Raw genomic sequence first — 25,996 nt, 5'->3', positions numbered from 1 at the left:
ACTAATAGACTTTCAAGAAAGCATCTAAAAGCAGTATTTCCAATTCTGCAAACGTGTATTTAACTTGATGCAAGGTACGAATCACATTAAAAAGGGAGTGCTCATCTGTGCTGATTTACATTGCATCATTGTCGGCAGGATTGAAACACCAACGTGAAAACCTTGTGTACGTGACAGCTAAGGTCATTTAAAAGTACCTGAAGGCTGTACACAAAGAGGGTGGGAAGGATTTGTTCAAGCGGCAACACCGAAATTAATAGTGTGAAAATAAGAAAGGGCAAAGCTCCTTGACAGTGAAATCAATTTGGATGTAGAATAATCTGCCCCAAGGGAAGTGGAAAAGCCTAGATCATTTTTCACATTTAAAACAAATCTGCTAATCTTAAGTACTATGGGGAATAACACTGCAGTGCTGGGAGAGAAGGGGGCGGCGAAGGGAAAAGAGCTAAACGATAAACCTCTCCCAGCTCTAATGTCTGTGTTTCTGTGATGAGATGCTCACAGATCCAGCATCGCAGAGCTGTGCTGCGGTCCAGCATGGGCTTTGACCTAGCCGGGCTCGCCACAGTCATATGGGCAGTGTGAAGGTCTTCCTCTCCTTTCTCAAGGCTGTCTCTGGGGTTAAAGTGTATTCAGTGTTTGGCAATGTTGTCCCAAATCTTCCTCTACTCTTTTTAAATTTTTTTTCCAAAAAGTAACTTTCCCTCTTAGAGCCGATGTATGCCGTCAGCTACTGATCCTGCTAATAAATCTTTGCGCACGTGAACCTGTCTCAGCATCCTTTGTGCAACAGTGATGACACAAGAGCCTCGGACATAACAGTAACGTTGGTGGGCACTTGGCAGTTTTGGGACTGTCTGATCACCAGCCCAGACCCATAGATTTTCCTACAGTGTACACTGTGGCACCTTTATCAGCTTGATCTTCGTTCCTCAGTGTTGATCAGATATTTTCTCATATCTTTCCCTTAACTCTGATTCCCAGCTGACTGCTGGTGCTTCCTTAGATTTGCAAAGGAAATTGAGGGTTTTGCACTCCCCTATGCAATCTTTTGAATTAATCTCACAAATAAATAAGGCTGGAGAAGGTGTTAGTTATCTGTGCTGTTAAAAAACCCAACTTGCTCCTTTATCACTATTTTTTGTGGAATCATTTATTTGTGCAATCAAGTGCTGTGCACTTGACTTGTGCAAGTGTAAACTACGGCATAAAATGGACCATTGCATAAAAAGAAGAAAGTTGCATAAAGACCTTTATTACTCTTATCTTGTGAAGTAGTAGTGGAGAAAGATTTACAATACCTGCATGCCTTCAAACTATTCATTGAAAGATAACTGGAGCAGACTAATCTTTTGAACTGCCCTTTTGAGTTAAAGGAAGAGTGTTTGCAGTCACAGGTGACTGGTGTAGCAGGCTGAATCATGGCAGAGACCTGGCTCAGGAGTCAGTGAATCATACCGGGCTCATGGTTTTCATTTAAAACATTGATTTATTTAGGCCCTACAGCTAAAGTTATAAAAAATAAAGGCATGGGGAAACAAAAACAAAAAGTCAATCTCTAAAGGACTGGTGTGAGGTTTGTGTAGGAGGTGAAGTTCCTACATCTTCCAGTGATGTGCCTCGCACTACCAGTCTCACAGATGGGGATATCAAATTAGATGGACTTTGGCTTTGACCCAGGTTGGCAGTTCCTGTGTCCTTATAACCTCCCAAACGTGGCCTGTGAGTCACTAAGTACTGAACTGCTTGAATTTCAATGAGCCAGAAATAAAGATGTGAGATATAGAGATTGTATCATCTTGATGAGTGTTATCACTTAACTCCACTCTTCTGGAGCTTTGTGTGAAATCTTACTAGAAGAAAACTTTGTTCTGTTTCTAATTCTTTGACAATATCTGTTGCCAATACTATAATTTTTTCTTTTCAACCACTTTTTTGCAGAAAAGCCAAGTAACTATGACATTATCTAAACATACATGCAAATTTCCTACCATTTAATTCCAGGCATTAGACAACAAGTTATAAAAATAGCACACGCATGAAGTTAAAATTAGCATAAATTTCTGCTAGAACAGCTTAGAAGAAAAACAATTAACTCTCAGCTGTAAACTTTGGTATTCTACCTGTGCTAGCAAATTTTCACTGTGTTAGATTTAATCTGTGACCAATTTTAACATTACACTACATATCTTTGCGTTGGTGTCTCTCTTAAACATTTCTCTTACCGAAGCAGGGATGGCACACACTTGTTGTGGGACAGAAGACACTGATGCTATAGTCCCTAACATTATGGCCACCTAAGAAACAATATTATCTTATAAATAAACTCCATGCAATTATCAGGCTGAAGAAACTGGAAAATCTATGAAATATGTATGTAAATTGCTGATTAACTGAAGAAATGACTTCATCAGTATTTTCTTTGACTGACAAGCTGCCAATAGGCAGAAATATTTTTCACCATCTGGACCAAGTTCAACCCCAAAGCCTTTATTTCTCACATTTGCTACTCTATTCCATTATGCTTACAAGTTGCAGATCTTTGGAATTTGTACTTCTCAATAAAATGCAAAATGGTTTTTCTTCTTTTTTAACTGGAAAACAGAACCAAAGGTTTTTTACTTCAGTATTTTTTTTAATTTGACAGAGAAACTTCTACTGGATTTTTAAAAGAAAGCTATGAAACCATATTTCTTCGCTGCAGCTGAGTAAAAGCTTCAAATTTGACTTGATAGTATTTTTCACAATTTCTAGAACTGTTTCACCACTTTAAAAAGCCAGGTTCCTTAAGGCATGCCGGTTCCCTGCTAGAGTCAACCTTGCTACTGTGGCATAAATTAAAACTGAATACTCACTTGTTTTCCTTTACTTTCAACTGGGACCGGGGCCCAACAGGCATTATTATTAAATTATTATATGTCTTTGTGGAGTGCCTCAAGATATCCTGGAGCAACGAGACACTGTACAGTTAAATTTTCCTGGCTATGTGCTGTTTTATCATCTGAATTTCATTTGATTACTTCAGCACATGAGTGAACTAGATGCTGATGACAGCGGTATTTCTAATGTACCTTGCAGAAACGCTGAGCGAAATGCGTTCAGCTCAAGGGGAACGGTCAGAGCAGCCCAATAATATGGGCTCAGGTCAAAACAGATGTGCAGCCAGCATCCACTGCCTGGCACCAGCTCCAGCTGTCTTGAAACGTGAAGACAGGACTGTGGAGGATGTGAAAATGCAGGAAACACCGAGGGCAGCTGGACAAATGAGACCCAGCTTTTCCTCTGGCATGGGGAGAAGATGTCTCCTCCAAGATACAGGCTGCAATGGCAGGAACGATGCTGAGATCTGATTCTTCCATGACACCCAATGCTGCCCCCATTTCTGAGGTCTTGCAGCCTTTTCCAGAACTTAAATCCAACAGAGAGAGAATGAGAAGCAAGACAGCAACAAAGCCAGATGGAGAAGAGCAATTTATTCCTCCTCCCTGCACTGGGCAGTTTCACACCAAAGCTCTGGAGAGTATCCTCAGACCTACTAATGCCCTGCGCCAATAAAACGTCCTTGTGCAGAAAATATCTCTGCTCAGTAATTTGCTTTTAATAACTTGACCAGCTTTTTTTGACTTCTTATAAAGACCGATCTATAAGAATGAGTTGGTGAGGAATTTGTGCAACACGATTTCACATTACTTTTTTATCCTTGTCATTAATTTCCATTTTATCACAGAGGAGCATTCTTGAATGACTGCTAAAGAGTAACAACTAAATTCCAATATTGCAGAAACAATGGTTTTGTAAAAGATTTTATGTCAATTAGTAATGGAGATGTAAAACCAGAAATTTTATGACATGAATAATTTCCAAAGCTTATTTTAAGTTGCACACATGAAAAAAATGTTCTTGTTCTCTTGTTACAGCAAAGCAAATTTCAATCATTCTGAGACGGGGGAGTGTACAGTAAAATACTGATTCACAACTCCTGCGAATAAATGACATGCAGAATGATTCTCTATAAAAAGCTCAGTTCTGAGTAGAAGGGGGTTTTCTTGTCTGTAATTTTTCCACCTATATGTATACAAGCAAAGTTCAGGAGCCTGCACTATCTCCACAGCAACAGCATCATCCGTATTGACACCTCAGGAGCTATAAGCTGAGCTAGGCAGAGGGCTTACCCCATGCATTTCTAGATAGCTGTGCCTAACCTAACCTAACCTAACCTAACCTAACCTAACCTAGCCTAACCTAGCCTAACCTAGCCTAACCTAACCTAACCTAACCTATCCAGGCATTTGTATTTTGCACTTGGCAAAGTGGTAATGGAAGAGTATATTCAGAATACCTGTTGCAAGTGCCTAGTTTATTCACTGCAACTACTAGTGCAAAGATTAGTCCAGAAGAAATGGCTGAGATATCTACATTGGCCATTTAAACTGCACAGTTTGAATAAGGCCCTGTGGTTCTTAAAGTTCAGATTATCATGTCTGATCAGGATAAAGCAGATAAGGACTGCAAATCCTTCTCACACCTTAGCCTTGTGAAGCACTGAAGGGCCATAACCCTGTCGCACTGTGTTGTGAAATGGCTGCTATGTTTTTTAGAAGGTGCACCCAGTTAAGGCTCACAGAAATGGGATCCACTGCACCTAGCTTTAAACATTTATCCTGTATGGGCCTGGGGCACAGTAGTGACCCCCGGTTCCCTTTACAGTCAGGGCATGATTCATCACGTGTTTTAGGCAACAGTGGCAGGCTGGTGCTCTTGACCATGAAGAAAGGAAGAGCTATTCACTTTGGGATTTTTGAGGTGGAGAAATATTAATTTAGGAGACAGCAAATTCGTATTAAAAAAAATCAGCTAATGTTTTACAACATTTACAGAATTGTCCCACCATCATGTGTAAATAATATTTCTGCAGGAAGCCATATTTCAGGCTTTCCAATTGCGCAGGTAAAATATTTTTGTGACCGGTAAAAGCCAAGCTAGAACATTACAACCCATCTCTGCATGTGCTCGTTAGGCATTTTCCAGAAGCTTATAAATAGATGCCTAATGGAAGCATATTTTAGCTAGAAATTATCACTCTAAGCAAATTATTTTTAATATCAGTGGGTGTCCAATAATTGTCTGGCACTGAGACAATAAACAGTTTTTGTTTTGCACAAATTGCAATGTGTTTGTTGGAGTGTTATTGAAAAGTCATTTTGTTTATACAGCTGAGGCTACACTCTGAACCATTCTGATGCTAAATGTTACTAGGAATGTTAAAATGTTATTAGGAATCAGATCAGATCAGAGTGAAATACTCTTTTTTTTTTTAGGGCCTGCCTAAATCAAAGTTTCACTTCAGATGTCTCTAAGCTGGGGGACTGAATTCATATTCTAACTTTTTACTCTAGTTCACGTCTGCTATTTTTAATGTGACTAAAACAATATAACAGCCCTTAGCAAAAACCACATACTAGGGCTCAGGTCAACTTTTACTGCCTTTAATGGGAAGCTCTTTGTCTTCGATACATTAGAAACACGATGTAATGGAAGTAAAAGAGAATACTCAATTCAATTGATACTGCAAGTGGAAGTAGCACCAAGGAATGGAAAAAGATTTTTAAACTAAAATTTAATTACACAGCTAAGACTGACGTTTTACTTCTAATGATCAAAATTAGTCAGAATTGGCAGTATAAGCCTTACGTTAAGCAGTATAAACCATTAGTATAAGCCTAACATTGTCTTTTGCAGCCTACTGGTAGCAAATGCTGTTCAAAATGTCATAAGAAAGGCAAGCTAGAAAATTTTGGACCGAACTAAAGTGCTTTGATAGTCACAGAACAAAATAAACAGCAAATCAGTCCTGGTTGTTCCCAGTCTCATCTGGGATAGCATCAGTGGGACGTGTGTCTGCAGTACAAGTAGGTTCAATAAACTCCCACAGCCCGTGGTCCTTGCCAGGGCCATGCCTTGCGTCTCGCCCATCCCACCTCACCTTACTGACGTGGCTTTCTGGCTTGTTTGGCCCTGACTCATCACTACAGACTTTCTTGGAACCACAGGGCTGTGGACCAACCTTGGTTGGTGCCACCAGACTTGCTGTTCGTGCCCTGGGACTGCTCTGGACTGCACCCCTCGTTGTTGAGCTGATGGCGCCCCGGGGTCCCGGTGGAGCAGCTGTCTCCTGCTGCTCCCCAGTCCACCACATCCAGGTTATTGTCCTCCAGCTGCTACCCTGGGCAACAGAGCTGACTGCAGTTCACTCTGCCCTCTTTAACCCAACGTCTTTAAAAATAGCAGTAAGTGTAGAAATAGAACAACAACATTGCAGCTGCATTATTCACTGGCTGCTCCTTAAAAACTACAATAGTGGCAGGCTAGAAAAAACATAAAAGGGCTGGATTACACAGGCCGGTACACACAGGCAGATTGCTCCCAGGCACATTGCTCCCAGGCAGTGTACCTCTAGTTCCCAAAGATTGCAGCTACACAAGTCATCATTTTTCTAAGCAACGGTCGGAATACCAGTTGGAGGCCAAATTTATAGCTGAGATGAGCACTTACTCCAGCAAGAGTACTCTGATTTCTTTGAAGAATAGCCCACAGGCAGCCGTTCCCATTAAATAGGAGCGAGAAATTAGAAAGACTGGGAGAACAGAGAAAAGTCGGGCTAGATCGGTAAGGAGGGATAAATCTGGCTGAAACCACGAATAAAGAATGTTTAATTGCATGTCAGTGCCTAAGCCACCTTCACTAACCCTCCTCCATATCATCCTTGCGGGTAGGTGTATGCTGCTTAATTTATGTTCAACCTCTCTTCTTAGTAAATCACTCCACCTGTGATCCCACACATTCTGGTGTTTGACACTTCCATTATCGTTTCTCGGCATCTGTTGCTATTTTCTGATCACCAAATTTAGAGGGAGAAAAAAAAGGCAGAGGCCCCTCCTTTTCTCTTTTCATACACATACATATGGACAAATAGGCACCAACGTGGACAGAAATGCTATTCTCAGTCCAGTATCTCTCCTTTCACTACCGTTTTGCTACTGACTGGAGGGAATTCAGAAAACGAATATGATTCAGCAATTGAGTGGATTACTTTATAAGGAAAACTGATGGGTCAATGAGTGCCATTATTGGGACATGTCAGAGGATCTGCTCTTTCTCCGTCAGTGCAATGTAACCCACTGGTGAGGGTGCGTTGCCAGGGTCTCCAAATCAGCAACCAGCTCCACAGTGAAGGCGCAGGTTTTCAAACATGCTCAGATTGCAGATTTTCTTCTGCTTCTATTATTGTCCCAGTACTAATCACTTTAGGAAATCCATTCATTATGTCAAATATTTTTAGAAGAGGAATGCAAAGAAAAGTTGGTAAAAATACACTGAATATGTGGAAAATTTTCTGATTATGGACTACAGAACAGTTTCGCACTGAAAGTGGTGAAACTTTATACGTAGAAAACTTAAGCCTAATTAAACACTGATACATTAGAAACAGTCTTCAATTGGCAGAAAGAGAGGTTAGATAGTCTAATACATCTTTATACTTTCTAATTTCTGAGAAGCAGGGATTCAGCTGGGATTATCACCTTTTTCTCTGCATTGATGCACCCAGCTGTGCCGTGGTGAACCACTAGCACAGGTGCTGTACCTGAGCCCAGGGCAGCTGTGACTGCAGGTTCTGCTTGGTGAAGATGAAGACAAATAATCCAGTCTTCATATGAATTGATAGAGGAAGAAATAAAAACAGGCTTAAACTGCAGCAGTTTAGCCATTTCTAATGATGAAGAGAGTGAAGGACTGGAGTGGACTGTTTGGGAAGAATATGAAATTTCTGTCATGGCAGGTCTTTAAGTAGAGATTAGACAAATCTGCCAGACAGGAGGCAGGTACAGATGATAGCCTCAGTGCAGGAGGTGGACTCGGTGACCAGCTGAGGTTCCTTACAGACCAGTTTTTCTCTGATTTGATGACTTGTGCTGAAAAATACCATGATTTTCTAGAGCATAAATTGTTTGGAAATAGGTGGGTTGGGTTTTTTTTCCCCAAATACTTAATAAGCTGTCAAAATGTGTGCTGCGTATGAAGTCCTGACAGTCATTGAATTTTGACATTTGGAGGAGAGGTGCATTGAGTATGCAGAGGGTTTTATTTACACCACAATATTGAGTTTGCTATCTCAGTCAGTTTTAGCTTTTTCCTTTCATGCCTCAGTGCAGTGTTGCTAAAATGACAATAAAGCAAGACATTGCAGGCAGGGCTGTGGGATCCGTAAACAGAATCTGCTCATAAGAAATATTATTAAATGCTATCAAGCTTCTGACTGTCATAATAAATACATTCCGAGGCATTTGAAGGGGCAGGTTGAGTGCAATGTAGGTGATCTGACTGGAATATGAAGAGAACTGTGGATGACGAGATAACTGAATAGAAAAAAGACTAATGGATAGTGATGGAGCAATATGGTGTGGGTCACAGCCCAGGACCTGCACTGCTGATACGCAGCGGAGCTGCCGGGAGAGATTTTGGATTTTCTGGGCAGGCACCTCGTCCCCATTCGGCATCCCACTGAGCAGCCTCACTGGTCCACTAATCATGGACTGAACACCCCACCATGCACCCTGACACATGCATTAAAAAATGGGAGATTGTGAGAGGCATGACATTTATTCCACTGGGAATTGAAATTGGGTATTTGTCCATAAGCCAATGTTCTGGAGTCACTGGCCAAATAAGACATGAAATGAAAAGGCATATGGTATAAAAAAAACAGTTCTCTGTATAACATTAAGTTTTACCTAAACATTATGCATCAAGATAGTGCAACATTTCTCTGGGAAAAGGCAACATCCATGAATATTAGAAAAAAGGTGAGATGTTGATAAAGGTCTTTCCAAGAGCTACAGTTTCCACTACAAAAATATTTTCAAGAGACAGTCAGGAAAGAGTATATGATCTGACAGGGAGAAAAGCAAAAGAGGTGCTATTTTTGTCTCCTGAAAGACTGGTTGTAATTACAACAGTTGAGAAAAAAGCAGATTCCTGGCTCGTCTCTTTTGCCTCTGTAATATTTCCATCATTGTTTGACATTTTTTGATCGGTAAAAATCTGAAAAGCCCTCAACGACTGTGGGTTTTAGGATTAGAAAAGGAAAGGCTATTCTTGTTCAGCCTATGGTACGGGGAACTATCAAGAGTTCAGTATGCTGCTTTGGCAGATATATAACCCTGCTCACAGCTAATAGCATGTTCTGCTCCTTTTGGCACAACGGTGAGCATCAGAAAATACTTGGGATATGATCTTGAGTTCAACATAGCACAAAACACACTTTTTAAGTTTGTGCTCACATAACTCCTGCAGCTTCCTCCAGCATAAATATCAGACATAAACCTTTGGGCTGCTCTGTTTTCCATTGGTTATCCATAGACCAGTGGGCCCCATAGACTGAGACAGCAAATGCTTAGGAAATCATAACCGTGTTATCTTATCTTCATTTATCTTTTTTATGTCTGAAACTTTAAGGTAGCCAGTGTCCTGGAAACCCTGCCCTTTGCTGCAGTAGCACAGAGCAGCCCTAGGGAACCAGAGGGGTGGACTGGTTGCTTTGATACTCCAGCCACCTTCAGTAAGGATGCAAAAAGCTGGTGAAGATCATTACTACAATTATATGAATGAAGCTAGAGACTGGACTTGGTCAACGCAACTGAAGCACAGTCTTTGGTTAGTGAAATGAAGCTGTTTCTACCGGTATTTGTATTCTTTTCCTTATTACACAGGTGTTAGCATCTCTAATTGGTTTGATATCTTTAAAAATGTTAATAGGACCTAGGATTCTGATGATGTCTCTGAACCTGAGCAAATAAGTTTCTTTTGGTCAAAACAAACAGAACATGAAAGAAAAGTAGTCCTATTGGGTTAAACCAGAGATCCAGTTAGCCCAGTAGCTTTTTCTGAAGTTGTCCAATAACAGATGTTTAAAAGAAAAAATAGAAGAAATAGGATCCTTCCTCTTTTATAACCCCTCTGCTTCTTAAAATCAACAATTCCTATGTCCTGAGTTACATGACAAAAGTGTTAAAAGTTTTCATTGGTTCCATTGCTTGCTAGCTTACCTAATTCCTTTTTAACTTATTTATTTTTTATACAATATCCTGTAATAATGAGCATCAGAATTTAATGATGCATTGTATGGAAAGGAACTATCCATTGCCTGATTTAAACTTGAGACCAGAAGATTTCACTGGAGCTCCCTAATTGTGATTCACATGCCCTGTTTTCATATCCATCCTGATTTTGTAGACTTTAATTTCACAAGCCATGGACTGGAGGAGTCCAATGAAATGAGTTAAAAGTGATATAAATATTCTAAATCACATTTTTAAAAAATGCTGAACTCATTTTCTAGATGAGGTAACGCACCCAAGTTTGGCTTGAAAAAGAGGAACTTTTGGGCCTTTGAGAAGATTATCCTTTAGCTATCCCTGCTAACAGGTTTGTCAGCTGTATTGCTGAGTGTTCTTTTTAGTGAGAGACAAGAAGCTGATCAGCTGCAAATGTCACACCATCTGCAGTACTTTCTTTGTATCTTATCTCTGGGTTTGGGATTAAAAATGAGGCATAAACAGATGAAAATACATAGTATTTTTCAAACTTTTAAAAAGACAGTTCATATTTTAAAATCATAGAAAGAAGTTATCTCAAAGAAGTTATGGCACTATCTCATAAAACATTTACTATAGCTTATTAGGTCTTAAACATTGCTTCTATAGGGGAAGAAAGGAATCAGGGCCAGCAAGGTGCTTCAAGTAAAATCATAACAGGATAAACCTTTTACCTGTGCAAAAAACCCCAAGCGTTCTCTGTATTCAGTTAAATTTTGTTAAAAAATGCTTCCATGCACATCTCCTGGCCAAATTTAGAAATATCACATGAAATGTTATTCTCCCAATTTCATCTTTAGAGTAAATTCAGATAGTACCACTTGCCCACATGGTCATGAATGTATGAGCAAAAAGGTGCAACAGATACACAGAAGCCTGATTTTTATCTTGAATTTCAGCTTGATTTCCAAACAGAAGTGTTCTCCAGGGCTTAATGCAGCCCTGTTTATCTGGACTGAATCTCTTCCAGATAAAAAAGTAAAGCATGTGCTGTTAGACAGCTTACACCACTTTTTGAACACTGAAAGACTAACTGGAAATGCTGATCTGTAAAAAGCACATACATATACGAGTACTCAAACACCTCATTTTACATGCTGATGTTTAATTTAACAGTGAACACTTTTCCCCTCTATGCTCTTTCAAACACAAGCCCTGAAATTGTGGGATTTTTTTTTTAATAGACAAAAGCAAATTTTAGCAAATACTAACAATACAAAGTGTGCTCCCAAATGGGTGCAACGGTTGTGGTCTGGAGCAATTTCCTAAACACTGCAACAAACATTGATGTGAGTGGCTGGAAGATTAATGTTACACTGATGACAAAAATGGAAAAACAATTCAGGGAATCAAGAGGTAATTAAATTCTTGACAGACTCACTTGAATAAGGACCATTAGTTATATGAATGAATTATTCCCCTGAGGCTTTGCTTATATACAGGAAATAGACATTTAACAAGTGTCATTGGCAATATAAAGCTTATTATCTCCCAAAATAAATGGCAACATTAATTTACAGGGTTGCAGAGAGGGGTCATTTCAAACTAAAAATTGGAGTTCTGACTCCCGAAGAAATGCAATGAGATGAATAAGTCCTTTCACAATGAAGTTTATATATATTTTATATCAAGTTATGTGCATGTGCAAATAATATGCAGAGGCTGACCTCTGATTCCATGTACCTTATAAATCTGGAAAACTGGTTTCAGTCAGTGCAATTATTCTGCATTTGCATTGAACTCTGGAACTGTTCTGTAGAGCAGTAACAGGGTAGTATTTGCAAGTTTGAAATATTATTTTGCTGACATGTAGAGGCCTGGGACCCACTGCACTAGGAACTGCATGTTCATGGCAAGAAGAACTTCTTACCCTGCTAATCTGTTACAGTTTAAGTGAAAGGACAGAATAAAGTGGGATAAAGGAAGTAGTAGTATTCCCATTACAGAGAGAAATGAAGCAAGAAGAGATTACGAATGAGGAAGGGTCCTGCTGAACCACTTGGTTTTGTCCCTTCCTAGCACCTACCTACGACTATGTCCTCTCATCACCCAGTTTTGGCCCTGCCCTGTGTTTTCTGCAGCCAAGCAGGACTTTTTGCTGATGGTTTCTGAAGCTCTGTCTCTTGGTTTGCTCACAGAAGCCCTCAGTTGTGAATCCCATGTATGCCAACTGGACTGTTTTCAAAAATAAATCCCTGCAAATGTAATGTCAAGTATTTACTACTGCTACAAATGCAAGCTACACTTCAGCAGAAAAATATACCTCAACAGCCAGGACTGTGGGCATTTCTCATGCATAACTCTTGCCAGCCAGACGGCAACGTACACAATATTAGACATCAGGCTAGTGAAAACTGTTGCCTGTTGGGCACAATAAAGCGATGCTGCAGAGCGGTAACAGCAGGAAGGCTGTTCTGTCCAGATAGTGCTGGTGGAAGGGAACGTGCGTGTTTTGTGTTGGCCGGCCTGTCGTGCCTGCTGTGAAACACACCTGTGTTCAATGTCTGTCACAACTGCCAAAGCAGAACATCTGAAACCTAAATTTTGCATCTGGGACTCTTTAACTTCCAACTTTTTGTTTGAGATTTAGCAGCTTTTGAAGCCGGGGAACTTACACTTCTTGCCCTATTTCATTAAACAATTATCCCTCTACATTGGTTTTTAACATCTTTTCTTCTCTATCCATCATTTAGCTACATTCACAGCTATCACAGAATGCTCTTTATTTTCTTAGTATCTTCCAATTAGGATGCACTGTCAGTCAGTATTATTATAAAAAGAATGTTTAATTATTTAGAAGATTATATCATACTATGCTCCTGTCTATATTTCACTATACTCCAGGTCTTGGTTGCAACAATCTAAATACTCCTTATGTCGCTAAAATTTTCTCAACTCTGAAACTCATAAAACAATTACAAAGTGCAATTTCAAAAGGTTTCATTATTTACGTACCCCTTTTGCATCAATTACACCAGGTTTCGCGTTGAATTTCACTGTCTTCAAACGTGCACGCTCCTTTCTTTCAACTCTGGGGAAAAGAAAACACAAATAAAGAAACACATGTTGATTATAGCGGCGTTTTGTATGATACGTTTGATATCTGATCTCCCAAGACCATTGGTGGCTTACTATGCATAAAGTGAGCATTTAAAGCAAATTTCATAAATTGGAAAGAGAGAGGCATCAGGTCGCTTCCGCAGCCAAGCAGCAGTTTTCAGGCAAACAGGGGACTGGATTCGAGGAGCCTTGGCTGTCCTACACCAGCAGAACAGCACTCCCTCCCAACACCCATGGGAGTGCGGTAAAAGCATGTTAAAGACAGATTTACCCTCTCTAATTTAAGCTGTCCAAAAATCAGGGAACATTTAGAGTTCCTCTGTGGTCAGAGGAATGAAACAAGGACAGAGAGAGAATAAGCTGTTCACCTTGGTGCTTTCAGGTGTGCACTTTATGACGGAATAAATTTCTCTCTGTGCAGGCACATTTTTGTCTTCCTATAGAGGGAACGTTGATTCCCTAGCTTACATAAATGATGAACTTTTAGATCATCCAAATAAGGTAAAACAAATCCCGCTATTTCTGAATCTATTTTTTTTAAAAAAAGCCATGGTTTCAGAGTCATGAACTGCTTAAAAAATACCTTAAAATACTTTAAAATTAGCTTGAAATGCCTTACAAAACAGCAGGTGACACACAGCCGTGGTGAATGGTGTCTAAGCTCCTGGCAAATGCAAAGTAAAAAGGATGAAGTTTCACCTGGTTGAGAAGATGCAAGAAATGGCCGTTGTTGGAAAGGAGAGTCTTTCTCCTTTTCCTCACCACTGCCCCGTTTCCCATTGCTCCCAGCAGTGCCCCTCATTGCTGCCTTCTCCACGGCAGAAAAGTAACCACGTAATAAAAGTGAATAGATCGTGATGGTTTTAAAGAGTTAATCAGCTGACTGAAATGATCCAGCAGCTTGTCTGGGGAAGAGGGGAAGGAGGGAAGCTCCTTTCTCATCCTTCAGAGCAAGCTTTGCCTTGAATCTCAAATAAAAACAGAGAATTTCTTACTAACCTGAGTCTGAGGGGGGTACCTAGAAGATTTCCAGGGGCCAATGTGTTATTGGGCAATCCTTAACAAATGTGTTGTTAGGTATTTTAAGTTTTCTCAAATACCTCAAATCCATAAACCAACACTCACCATGCACATGCGGACGGTCTGCCCATAGCTTTGCAGAGCCCTTTGCACATGATCACTGTTTAAATCTTAGGTTCTGCAATACCGACTTTACAATACCACAGATTTTTAAGCGTCTTGCCCTCAGCTCAACTGAAGTAATTTTGAATATTCTATCACTGGAAAGTTTTTCTTGTTTTAAGAACCTTATTTACAAATGTATTTCAAATTTGTCTTCTGAAAGATGGAGGTGTGCTATTTGTTGCAATATTTAAGTACAGAGAAACTTTCTTGAGGCTTTGATTACTTAAAACTAGACAGTTTTGCCAAAAAGAGCATTTCAGAGGAGATGAGCTCAGGGGCAGAAGAGCTATTTTCAGCTCCTCTAAAACACTGTGAATTGGGTAGATGGTCTTATTTAAACCACACCCTCCACAAACATCTGCAAGCAGATAGAATGAAAAGAATTTGTTTTTCTGACTCATTTCAGTGAAGACCTCATTGTGAGTGGGTAGTTCTGAAAACAAAGATGGGGAGGTTTGCATTACAAAAAAGCGTGGCCAAACAGGAGAGGACACAAACTATACATTTCAGGGGGTTTTCTTTGGGCTGGTTCTCATCTGGCCTCATGAACCCATTAGCAGGTGGATGCTTTGGGTGAGCTCATCTTCAAGAGCAGTTTAATACAAATTAGTCTAGTATGCGTTCACCAAGACTGTCACATGAGATGAACCAAAGTGCTGAAAAGGAGGGCAAAAAGGACATGTGCTTTGAAAGCTCAGTCCTGATCTGAGCTGAAAAACCAGAGCACGCAGCCCCTGTGAGCCCACCTCCTGGGGCCTTAGGGCCCAAACTGCGGTGTGGTATGACCCAAAACTTGGCTTAGTCTGTACGGTTCTGGTATTCGTATATTTAAAGTTGAAATGCTCCAATGAAAAGCCTCACAAGTTATTTGGTCCTGATATCCATAGCTTCAGTAAACACAGCTTGAGAGAGGCGTTGTTATATTGTATATGCAATGCCTTCAGAGGGAGAAAATACTGAGATCTAAAAAATTCTCTTTGAGAGAGAAGCACATATCAAAATCATTGGCAACGAGCTGATGCCAGACAAATTAATTCTGATGAAAACACAGACAGTTCCACTTTTTAATGCTTAATATGTTTAGTTATCAAAATAATATAGAAGAGGAATGTGTGGCATCTCAATCCATTCGTATCTTAGAGTTAAGACTGAACAAATGCAAGTTACAGTCCGCAGTATAGAGGAAAAAAAGAGACACACAAGGCATTTATAAAGGACATCGCACTAGATAATTCAGTGTTTCTGTTCCTAAATATTATGGATCAATAACCTGAATTCCCATTACTCAATGAATGAGCATTATTTTAAAAACCTGATGGTAAAACTTAAAATCCATTAGCATACTGAAATATATGCAGTAAATATTTTACCTGTGGGAAAACTATATAGCCTTAGTATATTTGCGAAGTTCACCATTACTACAAGATTTACATATCTTGTATATTTAAACTTTTAACACAGTATGCTTAAATAATAATGCTAGGAATTAAAAAAAAAAAATCTAAGAAGGAGTGAGCTCTCCCCTAAACAAAATCAACCCCTAAGAAAACAGGTGCAGAGAGAGGAATTTAAAGAAAGGAAGAAGCTATTCATGTCCTTACTCACCTTGACTAATATGGTCATTACTGTAAAAGTGACATTTACTACCTTTGCAAAATCATCTACAGAATCTGTCATCTACTGGCCCAAGCAAAAAAATCTGATCATCTACCTATAATTGAAACAGTAACTCTATTTGTCTAAGATTAGGAATTGCTCTAGGAAATCTAAGGAGAATCCTGCAAAGCTAGCTTATAAGAGCTCAATATTGTATTTTTATTAGACAATAAATAGCTGGGAAAAAAATGAGGTTTATTATATCCTCCAAATTGGTCCAGATATGACCCTTTTTCTAACTTTCACAGTTTCCCACAAATGACATTAGAATACATTCCTGCAAATCTCTTGGTTTCTAAGTCTGGATGGTAAGAATATCTAGTTTCAGATAATTATTTTTTAAAAAACACAAACCCTAGTCTTTTGATAGAATGATAATTAACACAACATGTTTCCTTCTGTCTGAGTGGGCTTATGTATTTCCTACTGAAACACAGTGAATGCTGGTTACTATAGTTACAGTTTAAATTTAGAATAAATGCATTTCTCTGTAAGTGTGGAATATTCACATGGAAACAGCTCAAATGCAGCTTTCAAATTAAATCTATGTTATTAAAAACACATGAACAGTCTTCAACTTAAGCTAGCAGATGAAGTCCCTTGATAGTACCGGTAAGAAATGAAGACTTGAGGCTGTGTAATTGCCTAAATAGGATGGATGCCTTCTGAGAAAATAATTAGCTCAAATGAACACAGTATTCCACTTATTAATCTGTGTTAACATTTAAACTCATTCCAGTCCTGTCTAACTTCCTAAAAGTTCTGCTTTTAACTTCATTTCTTATTCACTGCGTAAAGAAATTCGGAAATTAACCCTGAAGAGTGGATCTTATTTATGAAATTCATCGTCTAATCGCATTAGCAGCCATGGAGGCATCGCTGCTTTCTACAGGCATAGCAGACAGATGAGAAGCTGCAGAAACATTCTGCATTGCTTTGAGAAGTATATAAATAATGTCATTAAGCGCCATTAATCCTCCAGGCAAACATACCAACAATGTTCATACATGCTCAGCATGCCTGCTGAATATTACAAACATTTCATAATCTGGTACTGTATTAAGTACTGTACACAGTGTTGCCTCCCGTTACAATTTTCCTGACACCTTCCACAGTAAAACTGTTCTCAGTTACTTATAATTTAGCTGAACTGTAAACTTCCAAGCTGAAATTTTATGTGTCTCAGGGTGATTACATTACTGTTGCTGCCCAAAGTGTCAATGAGTTAGCTGTCAGAGAAAGGCTAGGATAAAATAAATGGTTTTGCCCAGTTTATAATATACTCTTAAAGCACTTCAGCTCAGGTGCTCTACTGCCTTCATGTCTTGGGTCTGGGACTTGAAATGTGGCAGTGGGTTGCTCTGGTATCAGGAATATACCTCTCTTTTTCCTGAAGGAATCAACCCAATATCTGAATGTCTGAAAAGCTTTGGTTTTTACATGCTCTGGAGAGCTCTGTTAGCATTAACTTGGTTCTCCAAAGGTTTAGCCTTTGTTGAAGTGGTCAGAGTGCAGGACTGCAGTGAACTAAGATATTCCCATAATTTCTCATCTGAGCTACCGGGACGCTTTTGCCATAGACAGAGCTAAAAAGGTAACTAAAATGAGGGAGACAAAAAGTATGGAATATCAGTGCTTTGAGCATCATTGATCCAGCTCTTAGAAAATACATGTTAATTAATTTTTAAAAGGAACACTAATTCAAGCACTTTTAGTACTTTTTGGAATCTTCAGTTTTGTAATTGCTACATTTAAAGAAAAATAAACTTGACCCCCTTTTACCCCAAGACAAAGGGAGTTTAGGCACAAAAAGCCTTTTGCAGCAGCTGACATTTGAATGCCTAAATAGCACATGAGTGTAAATGCTTTACATTGCTTTAGCCGACAGAAAACCTACTATCCCTTGGACAACATTTTGCTTAATCAGCTGAGGAAATTGCTTTTAAAGGAAGAAATGTTTCATTTCAAACTGTATCCATTTTTCATTCACTGCTGCTGCACAAAGCAGGATTATGGGGGTTTGTGCAAAAAATAAAGTGAAGGGAGAGGATTGCCATCTGCCAAATTTGCAGAGGCCCAAATTTGCAGCCCTGACTTGCCTGATACAAACATTGCTCCCATGCCCCTTTCTAATTACGTATCTTCTTGACAGAACTATGCCTAAGGGATGGAGGAAAGCACAGATATGATTTCCAAAACTACTTCATGGCTCAAGTCCTATTTTCAAAAGTGCCTGGTGGTCACTGCAACTCAATGAGATTTCAAGAAATGTCCAAACACCTACATCCAGAATTCAAACGTGACTTGGGAGCTGAAATGCTCTGAGCCCCACGTGGAGACGGCATCACCTAGCACAATTGATGGGGATTTCACCTCCAGCTTTCCACCCACTCTCCAAGTGTAGGTCCCTGCAGAAATACTGCTGTGTACAGGGAAATGGTCTAAGACCATCTGAGATCTTGGACAGTTGGAGTATATCCTGTATACTGATTTTCTCTTGAAACCTTTCTTGGTAGTTGACACCTAACAGCCCTTTTTTAAAAAATGATCACGTTTCATTCTTCTCTTCCCATGTATAGCTAAACGAGTGGAGAGGTACATTGAAAATACACCTCAGCTTTCAGTGTTTCCTCACTAGCAAGTTCAAGACCTCAGTTCTTTGGGATGCTGTTCCTTTCTGACTCTTCTGAGGAACTTACTACCAGGATGCAGCACCCACTGCTCTGCAATGTCTATCTCCCTTTGCGTTTCTGGGCACAGGTTGCTATTGAAAATGGGCCTCTGGGATTTTTCAAAATGAGACTTTCAGGTCTTTGTGTGCACTGCAAACAAGAAGAAATCAAGCATAACTCAACCAGACATGAACTGTGATCCTCCATTGTTGGGGGTTAATGGAGCACTGGGAATTTTGTCAGTGCCTTTGTAAAAGCACTAATGAGTCTTCACAGTGGAGATGTAAAATATCAAGTGAGACATGCTTTAATCTTCAATAACAGCGATCATCACAGATGTAGAATACAGATGCAAATTACAAACCGGTATCGAGAATCAAATAAAATTGTTACAGTAGCCTAATTTGCACAGATTTGGCACTGAGGCGCTCTGCAGAATGAGTTATTTTCAAATGCAGCATGAGAACTGTAGTAAGGAGAGTTATCAAATAGAAGAATGCAACATAAAATGGATACTTGAAAGACCTTGCTATATTTTACATCTTCGTTAACATGTTTCTTCTTGTCTTGCTTTGCTATTTCCAGGTCATCCGCATTATATTTGTTTTGCCTGCCCATCAAGTGAAAGATAAGTGAAAATATGTATTACTATTTATAGTCCAAATATGTGGACTCAGTCCATAGTTTTTTATTGCTTCCATCCTCTGTGCTGCTCAGCCTTGTTTATATGAGGTCTGAGTTTACTAATAGATTCCCATTCTCCAAATTATTTTTGAGCATTCCTGAAGCAGTATTTTTGCAACAGAACATGCATTTTTTAGTAGGAGAGAACGTGTTCTCGTTCAGCTCTCCACCTTCAGTGACTTGCTTATAGAGAGCAGCTCAGCACCTGGTCAATATTTTATGAAAAGAGTGGGCCTAATGCCATTAGGAAATGAAGTCTCATAAAATTGTAGAACAACCTTATTCTGTGTAAAAGCTAAGGGCTGTTTTCCTTCAGCATAAAAGTTTCCCATCACTGCAAGAGAACAGGAAGAGGTTTATGCATACACATATATTTCAATTTTATTCCATATTTATTTCTTCCAATTAGATTAGCAAGTATATTCAGGTAACTTATTTGAGACAAAGCTTACATGATTATGCCATGTTAAAAAGTTTTATCATCTAAGGATTAAAATCTTAGGGGATGTTTAGAAAGGCAGACAATTTATATGAAACCATTAAAAATAAAACTCACTTGAGTGGATAAACATGCCCTTCTGCCAAGCTGAGCAGAATAACAAATTTAAGTTGGCTTTTTGCCCAAAGGGACTTCTGTGCTGGGAAACCCTCTTGTTCCTTGTCCTTAAATGGTTGTGAAACATTGGTTTTTATGTACTTTTCTCCCCATTTTGCTCTGAAAGGAGAGCACGGTTACATGTATTTGTGGGGAGAATGTCTATTTGAGAACACAAATATCAGGCTGGTACCATCGCCATACACCTTCAGCAGGTAATAACAGAGATACAAGTTGCATAACATTTTTCAGGCAGATGTACTTAAACTACCTAAAAATGGATATCTTAGAATGATGTCCAGTCTGAGAGCGGTTTTGTGGCTGCATGTCTTAAAGACAACAGAAAGATTAGTGTAAATATTTTAGTGGTTTAGGACCAAATCCTCGTTGGCTACAGTGGAAGCAGTAGTAAAAGTAGTGAGAATTTACCCTTGGCCATTCTGGGGCAATCTGTGTGAAATCGCAGACTAAATTACTTTCAGACCCACAGACCCAAGTCAAGCAGATATACCCATGTCACAGAAGATACAGAGGCTTAACATTCACGAAGTGGGAGGTTGCTGTTGTGTGGGGCTTGCACTGGAGGAGCTTTTCTGTGTGCAGAGACTCAGCAAAGAAAAAGTGAAAAGAACTGAAGGTTTTGCTACAGCAAATTAAAATCTCTTTACTACTGAATTAGAGCATCTGTCTAGGAATTTAATACACTCTAACTTACGCACATTGGTTTCATACTTTTCGTTGATTTGCTTTAACTAATGTGAGTGTTTCCATGGGGAGGGAATCTTAGACACAGGCTGCTCAGCTTGCTACTGCCCTTTACAGGAAGCCAAATTTGTTTTCTTTATCCAGACAGTAGGAAGGACAATGAGGCAAATAAAAATTCTTGTGATCTAGCATATGTAGAAATTCTAATCTAAATCTGCACATCTATACATCTAAATGTAGCCAAAATCTAGCATAAATCTAATTCTGTTGGTCATTCTAGTATAAAATAGTAATTTTTTGTGATAGGGGAGCAATTCACATGTGTAAACATAGTGCACAGATAATGCCACAGGCTGCCTGAGACATTGGTACAGGGCTGGTAGTTATGTCCCCTCACCTTGGAGACCCTGCCCAGCATAATAACTGTTCCCTGCTCTCACCTTAGACATAGCTTGGATAAATCTTTTTGGTGGTTGTGGAACCAAGAGAAATTTGGCCTGCAATATTCATTCATTAATATTATATAATAACAACTATTTGGTGACTGGTAAACAGCAACTGAGGTGGTTTGCAGCCTCTTATGCTGAAGTCCTACTGTTTCCAATGTCAATATCATCCAGTATCACAACACCTTTATAGCATTATATTTGGGTTCTACCCAGCTGGCTACTCAGACCCATGGTTGAGAACAACAGCTGTAATCAGACGATAAATACATACTGGCAAATGGACAAAATGTTGTTTTCAGATGTAGAAAGGGTTTCAATGATATTTTAGCACTGCAGGATACTGACCATTTAGTCTTCCTTAATCCCCACAGAGGTCACTGGCTCACCAGTTCGAGATTTGGTCCTTGCACAAATCAATGGAGAAACACATTTCTTTGTGCTGCCTCTTTCAGTAACCCTCCTCTAGCTGCAGTGCTGCCCTCCAAAACTCCCTCTTAAAGCCTGACTTCAACAAGGCAACAAGTCCACACGTTGGCAGCAGCACTGAAATCTAATGACAAATAGCTTTCAAACTCATTGGCTCACTAAGAGGTAAAGTCTGGTAACGTATCCGACATCCTGGAGAGAATAATGAGTGGCAGCTTCCCTAGAATTATAAATTATGATTTCTTCTGGTATATCACATATATCATAAAGGAGAAAAAGAGAATGGAGTCTTGATTTATCATTCAAAATTTCTCTTATTAGCTCATGCTAAATTGTCACTGTGTGAAGGGCTCTCCTGTAAGAAGATGTAAAAAAATGCAAAACTAAATACTTGGAAAGCAAATATCATTACACAGCACCTTAAAGAAGTAATATAATGTACTTGTTATGGCTTTGTGTGTATATATACATGTATTTGTGTGTATATATATACACACACCAAAATAAAATTGAAGTGGTCACTGGCCACTGGCTTTCAGAGCTATTCCATAATGATTTCACTTATGAAAAATGCAGGAATTGTATGTTAGCTGTTGCTGGACAGGAGATCAGGTAGTAAAGCAGATCACTAAAAGACTCACCTTGGCACTAATAATCCCTGGATCTGTATAGCCTCTCCCTGACCCAAAATGCAAAAAATGTTACAGTCCCACAGGATAGTATACCTTCATATATACATAGGCAGAAGAAGGAGTCCAAGCACACCACCAAAACAAAACCTCACCAAACCAATCTCCCAAAAAAGCCCAAACCCTAAAGAAAAGGAACAGAAATAAATGGGAGATGATTGAAAAGTACAAGACAAATACAAAATCTCTTCAACCTATACCATCATAGGAAGCTGAGCTTGCAGGACAAGTCACAGCCCAACAAACAGCTACAGATGCTCTTTTCCTCCTCTTCTATCACAAGGCATATTTTACTGCTAGATATTACATGTGCTGTATTACATATGATGCAATGCCTATAGAAATAGTCTCATATAAACTATAAGAGATAGAACATCCTGGAGTAAACAGCTTAAATGATCTCCATGCCGTAGTTGCATACATTTTGTCAAATGAATCCCAGGACTACTCCGAGATCAAGCCTCTTATAGTCAATAACCCACATCTGCCGAGGAAATTCAACTCTGAATTAGTGCATTCTAGCAAGTCTGATGAGCTTTATTCTCTGTAGCTCAGCCCTGTATGCATTGATTGCTCATCCTCTGCTTGGGTGGTGTAAATGACCACAGAAGATGCTAAGCAAGAGCACATCAGCCTCACTGGCTCTGAGGGATCATCCAGAACCCACAGAAAGGAAATAATACTCACTTTTCAGTGCATTGGAAAAAATAACCTTGTACAACTGAAACCTTTTATGAAATAATAGCAACCTTCTCCCTCCCCAGCTCAGGTGTACCATGTACATTAATGCAGACAGAAAATCAGATGCCATTGATTTTTCCAGACCTCTCAGATTCACTAGTGAAGAATCAGGATGACAAGTGGAGAGCATGGTAACTATACCTGCATCTTTTCAAAGTCAAGACTCTTATTTTTAGACTCCAACCAACCTATTTTCATCTTGCCTCTTTTCTTTTTTTTCTCTTTTCTCCCAGTGTTTCCTAAGCCTCATCTTTTTCGTAGGCGGCATCCTGTGTCTAACCTTGACTAGAGACCCTCTATCTTTTGTCCTTGAAAATAAGCTTTAGGCACTTACATCCTCTCCACCTTACAGAAGATACAACTCCACATCTTAATCAGTTGCTTTGCTTTGCCCTTTTCCCCCCTATACTTGTTTTATTATGTATGAAAGCTTTTTGCAGCTTTTCATAGTATGCACCACACTGTGAGTGAGCTTTGTGCACGCACTTCCCTCAGTAATAACAGAATAAACTTTCCTCTTTTCCCATGTGTGATCCAATCATGTCATTACAACAGTATTTACTGTAGCAATTAATAGTAGGCAAGTATTCCTTTTTCAATATCTAGAGACTAAATGAGTTTAATGGGCACATTTTTCCCATCTTAAAAATAATAATGTTGTTTTTATTTCTATCTGTTATACAACTCCGAAATTGCTTTTTGCTGAAAATCCTGGTGTGGTTGCTATTCAAACATAGTCAAGATTAGAGAAAATAAGGTCCTTGCAGGGCTCATGTCAACAAGGTATTTGATGGCCTTTCAGTTTACTTTTACGTGATTTAGAACAAGGAGTACCATGAGCTCTATTAGCACCTGGGCCAACTCTCTTGAAACTGCAGCAGGTGCTCTACAGCACATCAGACGTCCCATTTCCCCACTATAAAAATGGGCATGATCATTTTTATATTAATGCTAAAGCTGAAATAGCTAGGAATAGAAAGTTTATATGCGGTATGGGTGCATTGCTGCAAAAGAGAAATGTGGCTTGACAGATTTCATTTTCCTCCTACCCTTTCAGTTCTTGACCTTTCTATAGCAACTATCAACAGAGGCAGAAAATACAGAAAATAATACTGATTTGTGTGCTAGTTCTGATACTATCAGGGACTCGTGGCCAATTTTACAAAATCACCTAGACGGAGTAAACAATACAAACAATGAGAGAGATTCAGATGTCTCTTCTCCCTCTGTCAGTCAGCATGGATCCATCACAGCTAAACAAAGATTCAGATTTAGCTTAGAGAGTGGATTTCATTTATATGATATGAAAAATTTACTGTGATATTGATTATCCATCAGTTTCCAGGCAAGCAGAGATTAAATTAACAGATTTTGAAGCCAAAGAGGACCATTATATAATTTAACGTCATTTTTTACATCATACAGGCTGAGAAGTTTAATCCTATTACTCTCTCAAAAGAAAGACATACAGTCTTGATTTGAAAATGTCAAGACATTCATTACATCCCTCAGCAGTTTGATGCAATGGCTAATCACCCTGACATTAAAACATGTGCTCTACTTCAAATTCAAAGCTAATTCCCAGGCTTGGGTTCTGGTTATTCATTTTTCTGCTGAAGCTCTTTAGTAGATGGTGCTCTCTCCCCATTCCCTTCTTTTTTTTTGTGAAGTTACTAAGCCACTATAATTGAGTCACCTTTTGAGTTTCCTTCCAGTACAGTTAAACAGCCTGAGCTCTTTAAATCTCACAGCAAAAACCATATCTTCCAACTCTTGAAAAAACTGTGAGATTTTCCTCTACTTTCCCCATTTTTTCAGTAGATTGATGCGCCCTGTCTTTGGAATAAAATGGAATATTTTAACATCATGACCAAGGAGGTAGGAAGGAGGCAGCACTCACCTCCTCTTGCTGGGTATAACTCCCATCTCCTCGCTGTCTCCCTCCAGAGTGACCCTCCTCGCCTGCCACCATTCATCGTCCGAGGCGTTGATGACGTGAAGGATGTCTCCATACTTAAAACTGAGTCCTTGGCTTGGGAGGCCACTGTCTTTGCTCTTGTCATAGTCAAACATGGCTCTGTGAAAGGAAATAAAGATATGAATACAGGTGATTATATCAGTCTTGGGAGTATTTACTTCTGAACAATTTGTCATATTTTACATTACAGCTAACCCTTGCTCCTTTCCAGAGGGAAAGGTCTTGCTCGGAGGAAAACTTTCCACTGTGAAGTTAATCTTTACAGAATCCTCTTTTTTTTTAAGAGAAACCGAACAGTATGGTATGGTATTTACTGTTTCATTTAATAAAGAACAATCACCATATCAGAGTATCTAGTAAACAAACCTGGTAGCCAGAAGCCCCTCTTGTCACCTTGCCAACAGCAATTTGTGGCTGTTGAGCTTGTCCTTTTCTCGCACTTCCCTGTGCTCGGACAGGAGGGTGTCTGGCAGACAGGGGTGCACTGGGAGGACTAAATACAAGGGACCAAACCCATGCTGCATTTCTTTAGGTGAATGGATGCACCTATCTTAGCATCTAGTTCAGACCAGAAGTGAGCTTTCAAAGGGAATCTCTTGATTATTCCCACTCACAGTGCTTTGGTTCATGTCCTGGAGCTGTGTTAGGTTGCACAGATTGGATTCCTGAAATTGGAAACTAAACTGAAAGATGCCCTGACCAGAGTAGCGCCAGTCCGACGTACACGCCTCAAAAGCACGCAGGGTGCACACAGCACCAGCGCTTTCACTGTCCACGTCCAGTCCCCCTGTGCTGCAGCACCTGCTCAAGCAGCCCTAGCTATTTCCTTTGATGCTGAAGATGTTTTCCACCAGTTTGAAGTGGACCTCTACCTTGGGTATGTCTATACAAAAATGTCCCATATATAGGATGTATATTAATATAGGACACATATATATAAGTCTAGGGACTTCCTAAGCATAAATTGAGAACTACCTTTAAGGTACCTGGCTATCAAACTGTGGC

At 39.5% G+C, this 25,996-nt stretch overlaps 1 protein-coding gene across 8 annotated transcripts in view; it reads right to left on the bottom strand.

Moving 5' to 3' along the window:
* Positions 1-25,996, bottom strand: part of DLG2 (discs large MAGUK scaffold protein 2) — a gene marked incomplete at both ends in the record, with an annotated part of 1,048,402 nt that overhangs the window by 28,997 nt on the left and 993,409 nt on the right. For 7 of the 8 annotated variants that reach the window (XM_082337994.1, XM_082337996.1, XM_082337997.1 and 4 more), the window contains 2 exons: positions 13,107-13,182; positions 24,914-25,090. In XM_082337994.1, coding sequence (XP_082194120.1) covers positions 13,107-13,182; positions 24,914-25,090 — 253 coding nt within the window. The remainder of the gene's footprint in view (positions 1-13,106; positions 13,183-24,913; positions 25,091-25,996) is intronic. The other variant, XM_082338001.1, reaches the window with a different exon arrangement.

Source organism: Platalea leucorodia (genome assembly GCF_965183815.1).
Source record: "Platalea leucorodia genome assembly, chromosome: 2".
NCBI lineage: Eukaryota > Metazoa > Chordata > Aves > Pelecaniformes > Threskiornithidae > Platalea > Platalea leucorodia.
This window is presented reverse-complemented; position numbering and strand designations above follow the sequence as displayed.